The sequence below is a fragment of the Equus przewalskii genome, chromosome 7, assembly GCF_037783145.1.
Source record: "Equus przewalskii isolate Varuska chromosome 7, EquPr2, whole genome shotgun sequence".
NCBI classification, from domain to species: domain Eukaryota; kingdom Metazoa; phylum Chordata; class Mammalia; order Perissodactyla; family Equidae; genus Equus; species Equus przewalskii.
Window position 1 is genome coordinate 80725021 of NC_091837.1, and position 20579 is coordinate 80745599.

At 45.6% G+C, this 20579-nt stretch overlaps 1 protein-coding gene across 25 annotated transcripts in view; it reads left to right on the top strand.

Moving 5' to 3' along the window:
• The window catches only part of ZCCHC2 (zinc finger CCHC-type containing 2), a 56747-nt gene extending 50367 nt beyond the window's left edge, over positions 1-6380 (top strand). For 4 of the 25 annotated variants that reach the window (XR_011542809.1, XR_011542808.1, XR_011542814.1 and 1 more), the window contains exons 14-15: positions 5140-5252; positions 6092-6380. Coding sequence is in view for 4 of the 25 variants with exons in the window: in XM_070630283.1 (XP_070486384.1) it covers positions 666-733 (68 nt within the window). In the remaining 21 variants the exon portion in view is untranslated. Of the gene's footprint in view, positions 1-665; positions 2757-5139; positions 5999-6091 lie in introns of those variants that run through there. The other 21 variants (XM_070630283.1, XM_070630282.1, XM_070630285.1 and 18 more) reach the window with 8 other exon arrangements.
• Positions 6381-20579: the final 14199 nt, after the last annotated feature.

Sequence of the window (20579 nt, forward strand, 5' to 3'; positions counted from 1 at the left end):
AAATAATGTCAAATCTCTTGCTTGCAGCACTTTTTTTTAAAGCTACAATCCTGTTTAATAGAGTAAGCAAAATTTTTGAATATTGAAAAATAGGAAGTAATGTAGTCATCTGACATGTAAGATTTTTAGTTCTTATTTAGTATATCTGCATAACCAGCCAACCTCATGCGTGTTCCCCCATGCCACCTCTTTCCTTCCCAGCACACGTTTAAAAAAATGCTGTCGCATTTTACAGGAACAAAAATATTTAAGCACTGGTTTGGGTGTAAGGGAATTTGAACTGTTTAAACATTAATACCACTAGAAACAAGAAAATGCTCATAAATGAGTATGAATGCGTAAGATACCAAATTCAGTGTAGACCTCAATTGTTATCTTTTGCTTGCATTTGGCTTTTGTCATTTTGCTAAATCTCTCAGAAAAAACGTCTTGAATTGGGCGTATATACTTGGCATTTTTTAAAGGAAGATTGAGTTTGATACCTTTAGTTTGGACTTAAAGCACAAACTTCGTATTACTTTTTAAAAGTTTTATTTATCATTTTGGAATCGTAGTAGTGTGGAAGAAGGTGCCTTCTGACAAGCATGCCCGTTTGATGTCTTGTAGTGGTTTGTGATGCCTTCCTTGTAAGCAGTGACTTAGCAGTTCTGTCTTTCCCGTTTTAGGCACTTACAGACTGAGATACGCACCTCCCCTCCCCCCTTCTAATGATACGTTGGATTCTGCAGACTGAAACAAGAAAAGCTTGCCTACTTAATACACTGAAGTGTGGGGAGTCCTGGGGGGTGGAGGGGAGGAAAGGAAAGGTATTTTGTTTGTGTTTCTTTGTCGTACATTTCCTAGATTTCTATGCAGTTGGGATTTTTCATTTCTCTTGTACCGATGTCCAAAACACAGAGGAATGTGTTGCTTTTGAGCCTCTGGTCTCCTGGTTCAACAACAGGCTTATCTGTATGATACGTGTAATCAGACATCCAAACAAACCATCAAAAGGAACATGTTGACACGTGTTTTTTTTTTCTTTTTACACTGAATACTTGCTGTGTGCAATGTTTACTGAATCTTGAAAACTGTGTATTTGACCTTTTTTACAACACTGGTGACAGTTACATGGTTTTGAAAAAAAAGAAACTTTGCTTCTTCCCCAGCTTTTCTCACTTTCCCCTCCACTGTACTCTTCTCCCTGCCGCCCTCGTCCTCCCAGTGGCCTGCTGCAGGGGGGCTGGCAGTGCATTGTCCACACTTTGTAAACTGCTCTGCATATAAATCAAGGTAAAATGTTTCACCTAATCTTAAGGGAGAACTCAAATTCCCAAAATAGTGTGTATATATGTAATAAACAGCATCACGTAATACACATATGCAGTGCTTGTTGTCCAAATAAAAATCAGAGTAAGTGGGAAAGAGGAAGAAGTAAAACCATACGAAACTGAAAAAATATGATGTATGAAGTGGACAAAGAGCTTTTTCTTAAAAAACAAAAAAACAAAAAAAACCTTTTTACTTCATCCTACTTTTTTAGCCTGTTGCTTCAGAGAGACATAAAGTGAACAAGCTGGTATGAGTGTCGTCCTCCTGTGTGTGTGTGTAACGACAGTCGACAGCCAGTTTACTTGTAGTCTACCACTGTGTTGTGCTGAAAGAGACACTACTTGAGTAAAGATTTCTTTTTCTACACCAACTGTTACAGTGTTACATTGTGTTTAAAATGTGTGTGGTTTTATTGCAATCTGAACGGAAGCTCTGTGTTTCTCCAAAGTCAGGTATCTGTTCCCTAACCTGTCTCTCGTAGCAAAGTCACTTTTATAACAGTTTACCACTATGCTCGATTATAATGTGAAAGACTGAATTCTGAGTGTGTTAAGATGGTATTAATCATGTCAGTGTCATGTCACTAAGTTTAATGCTGCTGTTTGAACAAAAAAAAAGTTTTTTTTTTAAAGCCAATCTATGTACTAAATTGCTTCCAGGTAATTTTTTATTTCCTAAAGTGCACTGAGGTTATCTGGAAGATTGGGTGTAGTTTTTGGACTGCTGCGTTCAATGGCAGTGAGCAGCTCCCGCTGGATGGTCATAGGCTAAGGGGCTGGGTTGGTTTTGTTTCCCATTCCTCAGTATGGAGCAGAAATGATAGATTTTTGTTGTGTGGAGTAATGTTGGTGTGCATCAGAGGAACTGAAATATTTGGTCTTGATTCAGAAGCCGAACAGATTGCTAGACAAGAGGGAAAACTTGAAGAAAAAAGAAACTTCATTTAATGCTTCATAGGTAGCATTTATATTTCTAGCACCAATGTACATTTTAAAACTTTGTTTCAGGGGTGGGAGTTAAGGGGAAGGGAAAGGGTGGGTGTGAAGGGGTAGATGAAAGCTTTAATTTAAAAAGAAAAAAGTTGGAGTAAAGGAAATTATTTTGATTAAATATATTTTATTTGATCTGGGTATTTTTGGACCACATTATTAAATTAATTGTTAAGCTGCAGTTGAGTTGTTCAAGTGAGAGCTTTGATAAGCCACATATGGACCGCATTGTGAATCACATGCCAGGTGTACTTTATGGAGCTTATTTTATGATTTAAAATACTGTACTGTACATAGGAGGTATGTTACCTTCTCCTTATTTGTATGTTTACCATATACTTTGATATTTGAAATGTTATGTACTGGAAAGGCCACTTATATTTCTAGAACAGATTGGATTTTATGCAACCTTTTTTCCTTGAATTAACAGCAATAAAAAAATGAAAAACGGCTTAAGAATTGTGCTTTATTGCAAATTTCATAAAAGTGAAAGGAGAACATCATACATGGTGATTTTTTTTTTTGTAGGAATCAACCCATTATTTCCCCATAATGTGGGCAGTGGATCCCAAAATTATTTACCTTTTGGATTTTCTTAAATTTTTCCCCCAAATAGCCTTACTGTCTAGGTCGCCTCTGTGGCCACTGATAGACTGCGTTTCTGTGCTGACTGAGCACACACTGTGTGCCAGAGGCGACCGTGGTGGCCAGAACAGAGTCCTTGTCACCCTAGAGCTATGTTTTTGGTTTAGGTCCTCCTCGAAAGTGTAGAGGACCTAATTCACTGTCTCACATTTAATATGATTTTGTTTTTCAGGCCTGTCTTTCAGCACAGTATTGAATCCCTTATATTCAGTGGCTCTGTCTTCTATAGCCCAGTCTCAAGGCAGTTCTTCATGATCAGTAATTGATACAAGTTGAGGAGGAGGTGCTTTCCAAGTATCCATAGATCGGTCATGTCCTCTGGCGAGGACTCATGTGTTGTTGTTCACTCCAGGCCCCTGCGGTTGTCCCCACAGCCTTCTGGGACCTAATGGACCCTCAGAAGGGCTCAAGCCCTCAGGGTACTGGATGATTGTCTGGAGCCATCTAGTGGATGTTCCCTCTGCACCCAGCTGGGCAGTGGGTTTGAAATGATCACCGAATCCCTGATGGTTTACAGTGTGCCAGCTTTCCTTGTTAGCCGGCAAACTCCCACCCGTGCACCATGTGCATAAGTTAGGGACCTCCTTCAGGTTAACTCACACACCTCCAGTGTCGCCACCTGTGTCCCTCATCCATCCCTCCCCCCTCCCTCGCCACACCAAGGAAACCACTGCCCTAGGTTTTATTATACCCTCGCTTTTTTCTCACATTTTCCATCCTCCTGAAATATACAGTGGATTTTGACTTTTCTTGATCTTTATAGAAAGGGTATCCTGTACCTAGTCTTCTGTGACTGCCTCTACTCATCTGGTTTTACAGTCCTGATACTGTGTTCCTGCAGTTTATTCATTTTCATTGCCTTTAAAATACTCCATTGCATGGGGTAGAACACAGGAATACACACACAAGTTATCCCCTCTGTCAACAGACATTTGGGTGTTTTCTTTTCTTTTTTTTTTTTTGCTATTACAAATAGCATTTTTGTACCAGTCTCCTGGTTCGCGTGTACAAGAGTTCTTCTAGGCGTGCAAGTGCTGAGTGGTAGGATGTGCTAATATTCAGTTTTCCAAGATTGCCATATTTTCAAGGGGTTCACACTCACACAAAATCCCTCGGTCCATATCCTGACACCCTCCTGAAATGATGTAATAGTGCCATGGGGAGGCTCGGCCAGGGGGAAATCAGTGTAGCCTGGAGGTGTTTGTGTGAGGCTTCACGAGGAGGTGAGTGTGGGGAGAGCCTTACAGGATGGCGGGTTTGGATGGTCCCGGTGTGAGGGAGGGGACGCACCCTTAGGCGGAAAGTGCTGGAAGAGAAAGGCACAGGACTAGAATCAGTGTCCTGTAGCAGGAGGAGAGACAAAGGCACTTGTAGCTGGAACATCTTGAAAGAGTTAGGAGATTTCTGGTTCAATAGATGAAACACAGTCAGACTCGATTTTGGAGTTGATTTTGGAGATTTTGGAGTTGATTGAATGAAAAATTGGAAGTTACCAAGTTTTAAATGGAGGGAAAAAGATGTTGATAGCTTTTAAGGAAACCATTGGATGGTTGAGGAAAGAAGCCTGGAAGCTCAGGGACTGGTTAGGGTGGGACAGTGGGAAAGAAAGTGGGTAGAAGAGATGAGTAGAAGGACTTTGGCCTCTGAGCCTCATCTGCCCTAGATATAAAATGAGATTGTTTATTTTAAATTATGGCTACACGGATTAAATGAAAGAATATAAGGGAAAGGTCCAACATAACGAAATAGTACCAAGGTGGCTCTCAAATGTTAGTTGAATACAACTTTGATGAACAAAATTGTGATACTGTTTTATGAGACAGGGAAAATGTGGAAGAGAATTAAGCCTAGGAATGAAGGCAATAGTTCTTTGGGGGTGAGGAACTTAGCAAACACAGTTCTTATAGTAAAGTTAGTGATTTCAGCTCTATCCACTGATAAAAGACATAAAATATTCCTTGTCCTCAAAGATTAAATCTAGTTGGAGACCTTACCAATTAATGGGAGCTCTGGGCTGTACATACATGGGCTGAGTCATGCAGTCCCGATAATTCAGTACCAAAGTAGAATAAATTCATTACAAGGCAAGTCCACATTTAATTTTTTATGTAAGTGCTAAAAATCAGATTTTTCTGAGATGGTTCCAAAAAGATTAAAGCACAGTGTAAAATAATCTCTCTCTTTTTTTTACCAGGTAGCATCTAGTACTAATGAGTATCGTCCATTTGAGCTTGGAAGACACCTTTTTTCAATTCTACGTACTGATTACAAAAGCATTCTAAGGTTAAGGCAGTGAAAGGAACAGAGGCAAGCTGTGACAGTACCTCCACCCATATCCTCCCATCATCTCATCTGAAAAGAATAAAGAAAAATGCTGACTTCCCCCACCCCACCCCCCCTGCTAAGGGGGCCCATTGATTATGAGAGAAATGATCTGAGGTGTGGGGGACGAGGTGAGGAAAGGGATGCTCTGACTTTAAACATGGTCACTGCATCTCTGGACCTTCCTCGTCTTGGGGGAGGTGGGGCAGAGAGACCGGCTGTTATGAGAGAAGGCCCTGGGGTCCCAGGGTGGCAGAGGGGAGCTTGCAACTGCAGTGCCCTAGACCCTGGATGTGACTGAGCACAGAGGGCAGCGCTGTCCTTTCCCAGAAAACGACCCTTGGTACGTTGGCTTACACAATTTGGATTCCTAAGGTCAAGCTCACATCAGTATTTTATCTCTGCTTACAAATCACAGCTCCTGTGCCTGTACATGCAAAAATAACTTTTCTTTGCCATATCTCAAGAGAAATCGACCTAATTCTTAAATGCTGTCCTCTTTTGGAAAATGTGAACCCTCTAGATTGGAGCGTGGGTACACACTGCCTGAACGCCGTGTGTTTACGTAGACATCTGTCTGTCTAGGAAGCACAGGGGCTTTAGGCTTCCTCTTTCCTGCTTTGGAAAGTGGGGCACATCACAAGTGGGGGGATGAGAGACCCCCCCCCCCGTTACTGCAGTCACACCTCTTCTGCAGTGACTACAGGCCTCAGTCACCAGAGCTCCTAATCGTGAGATCCTGTTTGCTACTTGAAATTCGGGGGTAGGTGGTGGGGGTAGGATCTCCCAGTGGTTCTTCATTGTTTTTCTTTTTCCTCTTGCAGCTCCAACTTGATCTGCTGTAAAAGGAGGTTTGAGCCAGCCTCTCGCAGAAAGAAATTGCTAATTGGGAAGCAGTGCCACCTGGTGGAGGAAGAGGCCCATGCACGCAAGCAGATGTCATTTCCCACTGACCTAATTTATGGAAAATTGAATGGAAGACAGAAGACATTTGAGATTGTAAGCCTGTGCCCAAAATATTAAGGAAAGCAGGCAGCTGGCCATAAAAGTAATCTGAGCAGTCTCCTCTTTCAGCCTTTGCAATCTAAGTTTGTGATAAACATCTTAAACGTGTGGATGGTACGTGACGGTTTCCTTTGCACTTTCCTCTGTGCTCGTCGGTCAGCACAACTGTGATGGGCATGGGATCATCTTCCCTATTTTATGGATGAGGAACTTGGGGTTTAGAGGGGTTAAGTGCCACAGACACACCGGTGATGAAGGCCAGGCCCCAGCTTATGTTTAATTCCCACCTCTCGAACACCTTGCCTGCCGCACAGGTAGCTTTGCTGCTGACCCCAGGGCAGTGGCCTTTTTAATCCATATAAAATGATAGGGGCGCATGGACATTACAACCATGGGGCCTCTGGATTCCTGAGAGAGGAGTGGGGTGGGCCTAGTGGGTCGGTATGTCTCTTTTCTGCGTCTCTGTTGAAGGAGTTCAAGACATGGGATGAGGGAGTTTCCAGAGATGGGAAACCTCAGGACTGTTACAGCTAGGCCTTAAGCACTTGTCTGTCTCAGGTAAGCTCAAGGAGCAGCACATCCATGGTTTAAACGTGCACAAACCTCTGTGGGAACACTGAGTTTTGCTTTGCAAGCATCATTATCCCCAGGTGTCTTGATAAATCAAGCATAAAGTGAATATTCCATTAGTTTTGAAACTTCAGAACTTAGGAAAAAATCAGTACGAGGGCAAGCAGAAAGGACACATAACTGCTGATACTTTTAAAGCTCCGACATTTGCATATAGATTGTCCCAAGCACTCCCTCTACCAGCCAGCACCACTCAGAAACACTCCCCACACCAAGAAGGATGGAGGCAAAGTCACCTTGAAGCAGGAACGGTGATAGTCACACCCACCCCAAAGGCCCTTCTGAATGCTAAGAATGCCACCAGGTTACCCAGCAGTTACTCAGTGCTCATCCTTGCTAGCATGTCAGGGTTGGGTCATCTTTGTAACGTGTAGCTCAGTTGTGCAGTGGATGCCTTCAGTGTGAGTTGTGCATTGGAGCTAGTGTGAGGGGGGCACCCATCATGGCTTTGTTCCCAGCACCCACCCACAGTACACATGCCCTTTCTCAGGCTTATTTACAGAAGAGGGTAACATCACTTTGTGGACTAGCAACAAGGATTAAATCTGGCAAAATAATAAAGCACTCAGTGTGTGACACACAGTGGGTGCTCAGTAAATTTGTATTGGTAGCTAACACCTTAATGCCCATTGAAGGCACTATTAGCTCATTTCAACCTCACAACAACTCTGTGAGGTAGGTACTCTGCCCCATTTTACAGCTGGGGAAGCTGAGGCACAAAGGCTAAGTAAGTGTCCAAGGGCACAGAGCAATTAAGTGACAGGGCCGGGATTGGAACCCAATGCTTTTACCCACTGGGCAGCTCCCCTTCTCTGGGGTGCCCACGTCACAGGACTTTTGTAGGCGCTCACTCTGGTGGCATGGAGTGCCCTGTGCCGGGATCAGGCAGGCGGGTCTCTGAGGCAGGCTCTGCCTTGTCATCTTGAACAATTGGCCCTCCTGGACCTTCGAAGTTTTCTCCAAAAGCTGGGGGGATGGTCGGTAAAGAGTAGTAGAAACTGAACCAAATGATCTCAAAATTCTATGACTTGAAGCTTTTTCACTTTAAATGATTTATCAAGATTTTATAATTCTTTACACTTATTTTTGGTTTAACTGATTTGAAGTGTTTATTGGATGTGGTCAGGAACACAAACCCCAGCTGTCGCCGTGTGCCTGTGGGAGGGAACACGCCTTCCCGGTCCTGGGGGAGAGCCGGAGCCGAGGACAGACCTCACTCAGGTGACCAGTCACTAGGTGGCAGCACCAGCAGTTCTGGCTGTACGTAGTCTCGCTGAAGAGCAGATTCTGGCCCTCCTTACGCACTGTCCTAGACTTTCCAGGCTCTTCTCCACTTACATTGATAAAGTTTTCTCCTGCAGGGACGTTTCAGTCAAAAAATAAAGCTCACATGCCAAGCCTTGTGCTGAAGGACTCAGGTTAGGCGTAGCTCGCAGACTGGTGACACGGGGATGGGCAAACTGCGGCCCATGGCTAAGAGCAGTTTTTACATCTTTAAATGGTTGAAAAAGAAACAAAAGAGGAATAATTTTTCATGGCCCATGAAAATTACGTGAAATTCAAATTTCAGTGTCTACAAATAAACTATTATTGGAATACAGCCACTCTCATTCATTTATGTATCGTGGCTGCTTTCGCCCTACAACAGCAAAGGTGAGCAGGTAACGGCAGAGACCGTGTGGCCCTCAAAGCCTGACATAGTTACTCTCTGTGCCTGTACGGAAAAAGCTAGCTGACCCCGACATAGATGCACCTCATCTAGTACAGTTGCACTTTCTGGGGTCCTTCAGGCCCCAGAGGGGGTGAGTGTAGAGATTTGCACTCTGTCCTATTTGGTGCTGTGTTTTCTTAGCACGATAAACAGCATCTGGTGCTTGAGTAGGATGTGCACACAGTCAGCTGTTTAGCAAACGTTTCTTGGCTAAGAACGGGAGTTCAGAGTGTAGGGAGTTGCATAACCAGCTACAATTAGTGGAGAGGTGAACTCTGCCTGCGGAGAATTGGAGAAGAGTTTTCAAAGGACAGAACATTCTAGTTGGGCCAAGAAGGAAGAAGTGAGAGATTCCTTAGTGAAGAGGTGAGAAATGGCAGAGACAGCAGCATCGTCAAAGCTGTATCTCAGAAAAGCTCTCCTATACCACGTGTCGGGGGCGGGCGGAAATAAGAAAGCAGGTAGTGCCAGCAAGAGCTGTGAGGACTGGGCAAGGCTGGGGCTGGGAGGGGTAGCAGGGCATGAAGAAGGAGAAAAACAGTTCTTTTGCTCATGCTGACTTTGTGGTGCTTGAGCACATCTGGGAGTGAAAGTATGGCCTTGGGTTACCAGCAGAATCACTTGAAGGGCTTCAGTGAAAACACAGATCCCTTGGCAGTCCCTCCCCCCAAACACAGACCTACAGTGGAAGTTATCAGAATGTTTTGGGGGAGGGAGGGCAGAGCCATCAAAGGTTGAGAATGAGAATTCAGAGAGATTGGAGAAGATGGAGAGAATGTGCCCTGAAGACCAAAGACAAATTTCAAGAATGAAAGGGTCGTTCCCACGTGCAGTAGAGGTAAGGAATCATGGCCAGTGAGTTTGACGATCATGAGGTCATCAGTGACTTTAAGAGGATAGTTACAAGAGGAACGGTGAGGAGTGGGGCAGGGGACTGAGAGCAGCGCTGGAGGAAGATGCCAGACGGACCGAAGAATGTGAAGAGGGAGCTGGTGCAGCTGGTACATCATAAATGTGCAGGAGAAGGAAAGGGACCTGATGGCCTGTCTTTTCTTGGTGGAATAAGGAGAGGCCGGGGCTTAGGAGAGGCAGTGTGGTCTGGAAGCGCTGCTTGGAACGGGAGCCGAAGGGCACTGAGTTGACCCTGAGAGTCCACTGAGGTTGGAACCATTCATTTGAGGTGCGGCCGCTCGCTCAGCACAGTTTAGGGATTTTTTCTAATGGTGTAGGAAGCAGGGGCGTGGAGAAGGTTTAGGTGGATTAGGGGTGGAGATTTGAGGGTTGGTTTCACTGTCCCAGCTAATTCACCGGCCTCTGTGGGGCTCTCCTTTCTCTTCCATCACTCTCCCGCGGAGTCGGCGCCCACAGTGGCTCTGGGCCGGGTCCCCAGGATCCTGTTCCCTCCCCACCTCCTCAGCCTTCTCTACCAGTTCTTGGTCCATCCCCAGCCTCCAGGGCACAGTTCCCGGGTTGAGGCTCAGGAGATGCAGACCTTGTCACAAGTCACTATTAAATCTCTGGTGACTTGTAGCGGTCAAACAAGCCAGGGACAGAGGAGAGGCCCCAGGCCACCAGAGGGGCTGTCTTTTTACACAGAGTGTGTGTCAGGCAGCAAGCTGAACTCGATGCCCGAGCAGCCAGCAGCAGAGGCCTCCAGGAAACTGCATCTGGACGACACTAATGTGAATTTACAGAAATAAAAGGTGAGTGGCTAAAATCTGCCTTTCACTGTGTCAGGGGGATGAGGGGAGGGAGGGCAGTTTGCTAAACATAGGAGCACGAATTCGATTTCTGGGGCAATGTTTAAACCGCCAGGACAAGCACTGCAGAAGGATCTATTTACTAACAAATAAATGATGTTATAATTCTCTCTTTTTGAGGAGGTCCTTGGACAACCCTTTGACCTCACTCTAGTCACTAATTTTTCTAAAAAGCCGTCTGATGTAGTGGTTATCGGCATAGACTCGTTTGAATCCTAAGGTTGCCGCTCTAGCTGGGGCCTCTGAGCAGCTTCCCTTACCTGTAAGAAAGATTCCAGGAGTGTCCACCCTCAGGGCCACGTGAGGGTTAATCTGTTCAGACATGGTGCCTGGCAAACAGGGAGCACTAACACGTCATTTTAGTTCCTTTAAAAATGTTTTCTCATTTAAAACCTGCCTTCCTATTGTAAGGCCTGTCAAAGTTAGGGATGCCTGCCTTCTTTGGTTCAGACTGCTCTTCGTCCTTCATGTTAGCTATTTCTATTTTATATATCGTAATTATTTTATACATGTGTTTTGTATGTTTCTTTTTATAATCCATGAGCCAGTACTGACAGTTTATTGCTAACTGAAGGCCACAATTTACATTAGAATTCGCTTTTTGTGTGGTACCCTCTGTGGGTTTTGGCAAATGTATAATGACGTGCCCACCATTACAACAGCATACAGGGTAGTTCCAGGGCCCTGAAAATCCACTGGGCTCTGCCTGTTTGTCCCCTCTGCCTTCCAACCCTTTGCAACCGCTCATCATTTTACTGTCTCCATAGTTTTGCCTTTTCCAGAATGTCATGTCGTTGGAATCGCACAGTAGGCAGCCTTTTCAGGTGGGCTGCTTTCACTTAGTCATGTGCGTTTAAGGTTCCTCCATGTCTTTTCAGGGCGTGATAGCTCCTTTTTTTGCTGGATAGTCCGTTGTCTGGATGTCCCATAGTTTGTTTATCCATCCACCTACTGGAGGACATCTTGGTTGCCCCCAGGCTTTGACGATTATGAATAAAGCTGCTCTAGACATCTGTGTATAGGTTTTTGTGTGGACGTAAGTTTTCAGTTTATTTGGATAAATGCCAAGGAGTGCAACTGCTGGATTGTATGGTAAGATATATTTGCTTTTGTAGGAAACTGCCAAACTGTCTTCCAAAGCGGCCGTGCCGTTCTGCATGCCACCAGCAGTGAGTGGGAGTTCTCGTTGCGCACATCCTCCCCAGCAGTGGGTCTTGTCAGTGTTTTAGACTTTAGCCATTCTAGGAGGTATGTAGTAGCATCTTACTGTTGTGTGAATTTGCATTTCCTTAATGACATATGTGGAGCACATTTTCATATGCTTGCTTGTCATCCTTTTTAGTGAAGTGTCTGTTAAGATCTTTTGCTGATTTGTTTTTAAGATTTTATTTTTCCTTTTTCTCCCCAAAGCCCCCCGGTACATAGTTGTATACTTTTAGTTGTGGGTCCCTCTAGTTGCGGCATGTGGGATGCCACCTCAACATGGCTTGATGAGTGGTGTCATGTCCGCGCCCAGGATCTGAACCAGTGAAACCCTGGGCCACCGAAGCGGAGCACAGGAACTTAACCACTCGGCCACGGGGCTGGCCCCTTTTGCTGATTTTTTTAGTTGGATGGTTTGTTTTCTTATTGTTGAGTTTTAAGATTTGTGTATTTTGGATACCAGTCCTTTGTCAGATATGCGTTTTGCAAATATTTTCTCCTTGTCTTTTCATTCTTTTAATGCTTTGTTCTTTTTATTGCAATGAAATGGAAATGTGGGGACACCAAGGGACAGAAACCAGTCAGAGGGTTCAACTGTGTCTTTATTCTTATCAGATGTAACACCAAGCAGCATCCAGTGGTACTTCCGTGTTCAGTCAGCAACGTTCCAGAAATGGATTCCCCACTGGTTGCCAAGTCCTCAACCCAAAGCTGGCGCCGCTCACTGGGTGGTGGGGGTGGACCCTGGGGGCTTCCAAGTCCATCCCTTGTAGAGAAAACCAGGCACTATCAGGGGGCTGGGCCACTGCTGACCCCTTTTGTTACTTGCCCAGAGGACAAACATTGTGGGCCTATGGTGACATCCCCTCATAACTTCTTCAACCTTATTTGGGACACAAAGGACTGAGTTCCTCCCCAGTGTATTTATAGAGTCAGGCACAGTAAAAGAAGAAGTAAGCCGCTTTCTCGCTGCAGGCTTCAGGCAGCGGGTGCAGGTGTTGCCTGTTGCCCCTCAGTGCAGATGTGTCTCCTTCTAGAACACACACAAGACCTTGGCAGGGCCTTGGCGGAACAACAGACAGTAGTGCAGACTGTTATTGCCCTCTGCTTCCCACAGGATGGAAAATCACCATGTGGCAGCAGAGAGGAAGCTCAGCCCCATGGAGGGGCTTTTCCTGCTTGGGGGTCCGCAGCACACATCTCCCGCCCCACCCACCTCATGGTAAATTATTCAGGGTCCTAGTGCTTCAGAATCACTAAGTATCTGCTCTGGAGTTCAGTAGTAAAATATACATCTTTCTGGCCATCCTGAAAAACATGTCAAGGAGGACGCGAGCTGCTCTCGAGTGTCCATGACCCCAGTGAAAATAAATCATTGTGCCAAGTTCTGAATTCCAGTTTCCTCTTAAATCAGACTTTCCACCTAATAGAACACAGAGGTGTGTTTACTCTGGCAAAGATGGTGGTAATTCTTGATTGAAAACAATTGGAAGAGGCCCTTCAAGTGGAGTGAAAGTGGTGGAGCCGGGGGGCCACAGCGCTTCTCCAGTGCCATCCAAGGACCGCCTGGGGAGCCTACGAAATGCAGACTCCCAGGCCCAGCCCCACGGACGGAATGCCTTGGGAGGGCCCGGGAGCGCGCATTTCCCAAGTGCCCAGGCCATTCAGATGCGCATCGATTTTGAACATCACGAAATGAAAAGCACAAACTTTAGAGGCCTAAAACCCTGGATTTAGATCTTAACTCTGTCACCCAGTACCCATGTGACTTTGGACAAATATCTGAATGCCTTAATTCTTATCTGCAAAATGGGAATCGTAATACTGGGGCTGTGGAGATACCACCAGTGCCTGCACAGCCACCAAATGTCCTGAAGCTGAAGTGTTTGAAATGGGAGCGAAAACACACAAGAGCTTCTCTGAAGACAAGAGAACAGGGTTCAGAAAGGACAGACTGTCTCCCCCCTCGGCTGCTGTGTTTTGTTTTATATTACATGAACTAATAGTAATGAGGAGCTTTCACTGAGTCCTTATCATGTCCCAGGCATTATCCTAAGCACTTCCATGTATTATTTAATCCTCAGATGATCTTGGGACATAGGTGTAATTACGATACCCATTTTATAGATGAAGAAACAGACAAGGAAACGCTAAGTAACTTGCCTGTGGTCACACAGCTAGTAAGTCGCTAAGTCAGGATTTGAACTGTGAGATCTCAGAGCCTGGAGCTCTCCCATCTTCTTGGGCCTCCAGCCCTTAAAGACCTGATAATAAACTGCTAGAGAAAATTGAAGTCCACTTACTGAGAGACAGTGGAAGTTAACTCCTCTTCAGCAGCCACATGATAAGAATGTTTAAATTATTATTCTGGAGCGTAAGGCAGAGCCAAAAGTTCTCTCTGATGAGATTTACAAACAGCATCCTTTCTGAGATGCTCACAGTCTAAACCTGAGAAGTCCAATTTGGTAGCCACTAGCCACAGATAGTTGTTTAAATTTAAATTAAGCAATCAGTGCAATAGAATAGAGAATCCAGATACAGATCTACACATATACCAAAAACTGATTTTCGACAAAGGTGCAAAGGTGACTCAATGGGAGAAAGATAGTCTTTTCAACAAATGGTACTGAAACAATTGGATATCCATATGCAAAAAACTGAACATCAACTCCTACCTTGCACCATGTGCCAAAACTAACTCAAAATGGACCATAAATCTAAATATAAAAGCAAAAACTGTAAAATGTATACACAAAAGTATAGAGAAAAAACCTTTGTGACTTTGGGTTGGGCAAAGATTTCTTAGATACTACACTGAAAACAACCTATAAGAATAAATTAATAAATTGGACTTCTTCAAAATTAAAGCTCTACTCTTTGAAAAACATTGTTAAGAAAATAAAAAGACAAGCCATGGACTGGGAGAAAATATTTGCACATTATGTATTTGATAAGGGACTTGAATCTAGAATATGAAAGAACCCTTAAAACTCAATAATAAACAGTGTAATGAAAAACGGGTGAAAGATACGAACACTTCACCAAAGAAGATATACTAATGTCAAATAAGCCCATGGAAAGATGCTCAACATCATTAGCATTAGGGCAATACAAATTAAAACCAAAATTAGATACCACTACACACCCATGAGAATGCTAAAATTAAAAAGACTCACCATACCAGGTGTTGGCTAGGATGTGGTGGAATAGGCAGGAATGTAAAATGGTACAACTACTTTGGAAAAGTTTGCCAGTTTCTTAAGTTAAACACACACCTAACAGAAACCAACCATTCTACATTTAGGAATTTACCCAAGAGAAATGTCTACACAAAGATCTGTGCAAGAATGTTCACAGCAGCTTTATTTATTTGTTCATAGCCAAAAAATGGAACAACCCAAATCTCCATCAACAGGTGCAACTGTGGTATCGCCAAACAAGGGAATATTATTCAGCAATAAAAAGAAACAGACACACGCAATATGGATGAATATCAAAATAATTTTGCTGAGAGTAAGAAGCCAGACAAAAAAAACAGTACAGGCTGCATGATTCCATTTACATAATATCCTAGGAAATGCAAACTAATCTCATGACAGACAGCAGATCAATGGTTGCTTGAGTGTGGGGCCGGGTACGGAGGAGTTATGAAGGGGCGTGAGGAAACCTTGGGACGTGATCAGTATGTTAGCTGTCTTGGTTGTGGTCATGGTTTCACAGGTATATATGTCAAACCAGCAATTTTTACGCTTTAGGTGCAGTTCATTGATGTCTTTTTTATACCTCGAAATAGCTGTTAAAATTTTAAATTTAGTTTAAATAAAATTTACAATTCAGTTCCTCAGTCGCACTAGCTGTATTTCAAGTGCTCAGTAGCCACGTGTGGCTAGTGGCTACTGTCCTGGGTCAGAACATTTCCATCATGGCAGAAAGTTCTATTGAATAGTGCTGGACCAAACACAGTGTCTCCTGTTCCAGGCTGGCAGGCAGGGAGTTCTAATAAAAAAGAATGTTTCAGTTGACCAAAGTGCCCCCTGCTTCTTTTGTCTACAAGCAAGATGGATAATGGAGGGGAGGGACATTTGTCAATCAATCATCTGCCATCAGGACAAGCCACTGGGTATGTCCTGCTAAATGAATTGGGAGGAGAAAAGGGAGGAAATAAAAGAGAGGGAAAGGAGTAATGAGGGGCGCAGAGGTGGGACGGATAAATGATGGAATCACAGGAAGTTCTAGCTCCTTTAGCAATCTTGTGGTTCAAACTACATGAGGAAAATGAGGCCCAGAGATGGGAAGGGATGGGCCCAGGTGTCACCAGGATTAAAGAGAACAGACAGAGCCAAGAGAATCCAGGTCTCCTAATGCCGTCGGCAATCTAGGTGTTGAGGATTAGAAACATAAGTAGGAATTATAATTGAGTGACGAATAATGTTAGACATGCCTATTTCCTCAGTTGTACCAGTTGAGAGCGTTAGTATTTTCCTTTTAGTTGTGCCCTCAAACTCAGTGCACCCTTAAATCTGCCTGTTCAGTGTGAAAACCGAGGTCTTCACCCCTTTGTGGCCTCAGGAAGCCACAGCCCCTTCTCAGAGTGACGTTTTTAGGTGCAAATCACATGCGTAGAATTACAAAGAAAATCAGTAGTGTTACAATACGGTTTTGTACCCAGAACCTTGCTATATGGGAGCACTAATGTGACTGCGAGGGGAATGAGGCCACCCATTGAATCTGTTTTGATAATTTGACAATTCTCACCTCAGTTTCCAGAATGCAATCGAGCAGTTTGTCGTCCCTAGAAATCGGGCCTTTTTTGGATGACGGGAAGGGATTGATACAAGAGGACTGTGAGGAAAGGCCCGGCCTCCCGCCCTCCCGGATTCTGACGCAGTCATCTCAGCCTCCACTGCGGACGAGTTCGCCCTCCAACGCCCCCTCCCCAAATATATATTTTTGAAAATATCCGTTCAACAAAAATGTGCTGGGGTCGAGCCCTCAATGCTCCGCTGGGAGGAGACCCTCACGTGGAACCTCCCCTGACACCGGGGCATCACGCCAGGTTTGTTGGGCAGGAACTGGAGGAGGCGGTGGAGGGGGCGGCCTGGGGCACCCCGCCCGCGCTGGGTGGGATCGCGTCCACATCCTCCAAGGAGGTCCCTCGGGGGCCGCTCCCTTCCCCGATGCCAAACTCTGGGCCTCGGAGAAGACTTCCCGGGACACTCGGCCAAGCCAGGTGACCGGCGGGTCCACAGCCCGGACCCCAGCCCCGGCCCTGAGCCCCCAGCCCCGAGCCCGACCGCCGCTCACCCGCGCCAGGGGCGGCGGTCGCGGGGTTGCGCCCGCCGCCGCCCGGTTGGCAGCGAGCTGTCCGCGGGCGCCCCGCCCCGAGAGCTGCCCGGCTGGCGGACGGACCGGTCCGGGGCTGGCGAGGAGCGGCGGGGCGGCTGGATCCCGGGGGAGGAGAGGGGCCGTCCCAGCTACCCCCGCGGCCTCGGTCCCCGGGCCACGTGGACACCCCTCTTCACTTCTCCAAGCCGCTTTTAGGAACAAAAGAGGCGCCCACAGGATCCCACCCCCGGCGCGCCGCACCCTAGGGGTGTTTTAATGCCAGGGCTGAGGGTGCTAAATGTCCTGAAAGATGCGTGCGACGGCCGGGAACCACCCAGGATTGTCCCTCTCCGAAGCCACAGGGCCCCAAAGAGGAGGACCCAGCCCCGCCGCCAGCGCACACGGAGTCGACTGGCCAGACGCCACCGCAGAGGCCGCGCTTCTCCATCCCGGCTCCGGCTGTGTCCACAGCTGCCTGCGCCGCGCGTCCGGGGGCCGCGACCCTGCAGAGCGGGACAGGGAGAGGGAGGCCCCAGCCCCACCCGCTGCCCGAGTGCGAGTGGAGGAAGGTGGGAAAGGGTCCCTTCCAAGAGGCTCAAGACAGGGCTGCCCGAGGACTGGTGGTCTGGAAAGAGCTCCTCTGTTGCCTTCACCTGATTCCCCAACGCCTCAATTGGAATGGGTGCTTCAGCCCAGGCTGGCAGGCAGCCCAGAAGGCCAGGAAAACTTTCCCTTTGGATCGTCTCCTCCCTTCCGGCTTTCCCGCTGGATCCCAATCCCATCTGCCTCAGGCTTGGATTCTCAGCATTTAGTTCCATCCTGAAGTGAGAAGAGAGATTTGGACCTGGAAATCCCTGCAAAACTAGCAGGGCCTTGTAGATGATATGTTATGACTGGGTAAATGTCAAATGAAGGAATGAAGCGAGGAACTGTCGCCCCCGTGGTTCCCTTCTGTTCTTCCTGGAGTCAAGAAGTGAGTGCCCTCTGGGTGGACTTTCTGGAACCACAGCCCTGATGAGAAGAGGTTATGAGGGCTTCACACCCCATGGATTTTTTCCCCCTTGAGACTAGAAAAGGACCTGCAAAACCATTAACTTCCTTAGAGCAAGCAGCTGGAAAGGCGGAAAGCAACACTCTGAAAGCAAAAGAATGGCCTCATTTATTTATTTTTGAAATGACACATGTAAAACGTGACGACATGGTCAAAACCAAAATATTTTTGAAAAGAGTAAGCAGGTAAAATCCCTGTTCCAGAGCCCCAAACTTAATTCTCTCCCCAGGGATAACCACTGTTAAATTGGTGCAGGTCAACCTCGTCCCAATCCCACCCCCTCCTACCCCCACCCCCCAACCCCGTCCTCCACCTGAGGTCTCTGTGTTCTTCACCGGGAGCCTGTCCCACGGACAGGCCTTCGTGTTTGTCGTTCCCTCCACCTGGAAAGGCCCCCTTGCCCTTTCTTTTCTTTTTTGGGAAGGGATGTTTTATGTTTATTAAGATATAATGTTCACATAGTAATGTGCACAAACCTTAAAGTGTGCAGCTCAATGAATTTCTACATAATTTTTTGTATATATATTCAGCCAGATCAAGATGCAGAATATTTCCAGCATGCCGGAAGGCTCCCTCATGCCTCCCCAGTCGGTACCCTCCCCACAGGTAACCACTCTTCTGAGTCCATCACTATGGATTCCTTTTGTCGGTTTGTATAAATGACCTAAGGTTCTTTTGTGTCTCCAGCACTTTCCGTGGGAGCTCATTCTCATCTCCAGGTCTCAGCTTGAATGTCACCTCCTCTCCCCTTCCTTTCGATAGCATTATACTCTTCCTTTCCTTCAGAGCGCTTCACAGTTTGCAATTTCTCTGTTTGTTTACTTGTTTAGTGCTTCTCTCCCCAACTAGAGGGTCAGCGTCCTCTCCTAGTCACTGCTGCCTCTTGAACCCTTAGCGCAGTGTCAAGCATGTGTAGATGGTCAACAATTATTTATTCAATGGATGAATATGTGCGTGAATGAAAGGGAGAAATGCCCAGGTATCAATTTGTACGGTCCTGAATCAAAAACTAATTACAGGGGCCGGCCCGGTGGTCCAGTGGTTAAGTTCACTCGTTCTGCTTTGGCGGCCCAGGGTTTGCCGGCACAGATCCCGGGTGTGGACATGGCACCACTTGGCAAGCCATGCTGTGGTCGGCATCCCACATATAAAGTAGAGGAAGATGGGCACGGGTGTTAGCACAGGGCCAGTCTTCCTCAGCGAAAAGAGGAGGATTGGCAGCAGATGTTAGCTCAGGGCTAATCTTCCTCAAAAAAAAAAAAAAACCCACAAAACCAATTACAGTTGTCCAGACGCCAGCCTGTGCCTGAGGCATCTGCACTTCTTGTTACAAAGACAATATTCCCCAAATTCAAGCGTGAAGACTTAGAAATACTGGAGTCGTTCCAGTCTGCCTGGAAGCGAAAAGTGGGCTAATTCTCACCCTCTGTCGCGGGATTGCTTTCTCCACCAAGACCTGGCTTTTGCTTTACACTGTTGAATGCATGTTTTATAAAATAGCTCCACTTTAGCTACATAAAAAGACTCTCAACAGTGGAATCTCCATTAGAGTGATAGAGGAAGGTGTTTTTAACACTTCCTTTATACTTTGTCATGCCTTAAAAATGAGCACATGAAAACTTTTTAAAAATTAAAAAAATATTTCTGGTAAAATACACATAACATGAAATTTATCATCGTAACCATTTATTAAGTGTACCTATGGGTCAGTGGTGTTAAGGACATTCACGTTGTTTTGTAACCAGGCTCCAGAGCTCTTTTCATCTTGCAAAACTGAAACTCTGTACCCGCTAAACAACAACTCCCCATTCCCCCCCTCCCCGGTCCCTGGCAACCATCGTTCCACTTTCTGTCTCTATGAATTTGACTACTCGGGGGAGCTCATGTAAATGGAATCATATACCACTTGTCTTTTTGTGACAGGCTTATTTCTCTTAGCATAGTGTCTTCAAGCTTCATCCATATTGTAGCATGTGTCAGAATTTCCTTCCCTTTTCAGCCTGAATAATATGCCATTGTATGGATATACCACATTCTGTTTATCCCTGCATCCACTGATGGACACTTGGGTTGCTTCCACCTTTTGGCTATCGTGGATAATGCTGCTGTGAACATGGCTGTACAGATGTCTCTTAGAGACTCTGCTTTCAGTTCTTTGGGGTGTGTATCCAGAACTGGATCATATGGTAATTCTATTTTTAATTTTCTTGAGTAACTGCCATGCTCTTTTCCACATCATCTGCATCATTTTACATTCCCACCAGCAATGCACAAGTGTTCCAATTTCTTCACATCCTCGCTGACACCTCATACTTTCTGGTTTTTTGATAGTAACCTTCCTAATGGGTGTGATCTCATTGTGGTTTTGTGAGGTGGTATCTCACTGTGGTTTTGATTTGCATTTCCCCAATGACAAATGATGGTGAGAGTATCTTTTCAAGTGCTTGTTGGCCATTTGTACATCTTCTTTGGAGAAATGTTATTCAAGTCCTGTGCCCATTTTTTAACCAGGTTGTTTGTGTTGTTATTGTTTTTGAGTTCTGAGCACATACTACTTTTAAAATCGGGAAAGAATTTTATTCTGTGAAGAAAGGGGGAAAGAACATACAGAAACTAATCAAGAGAGT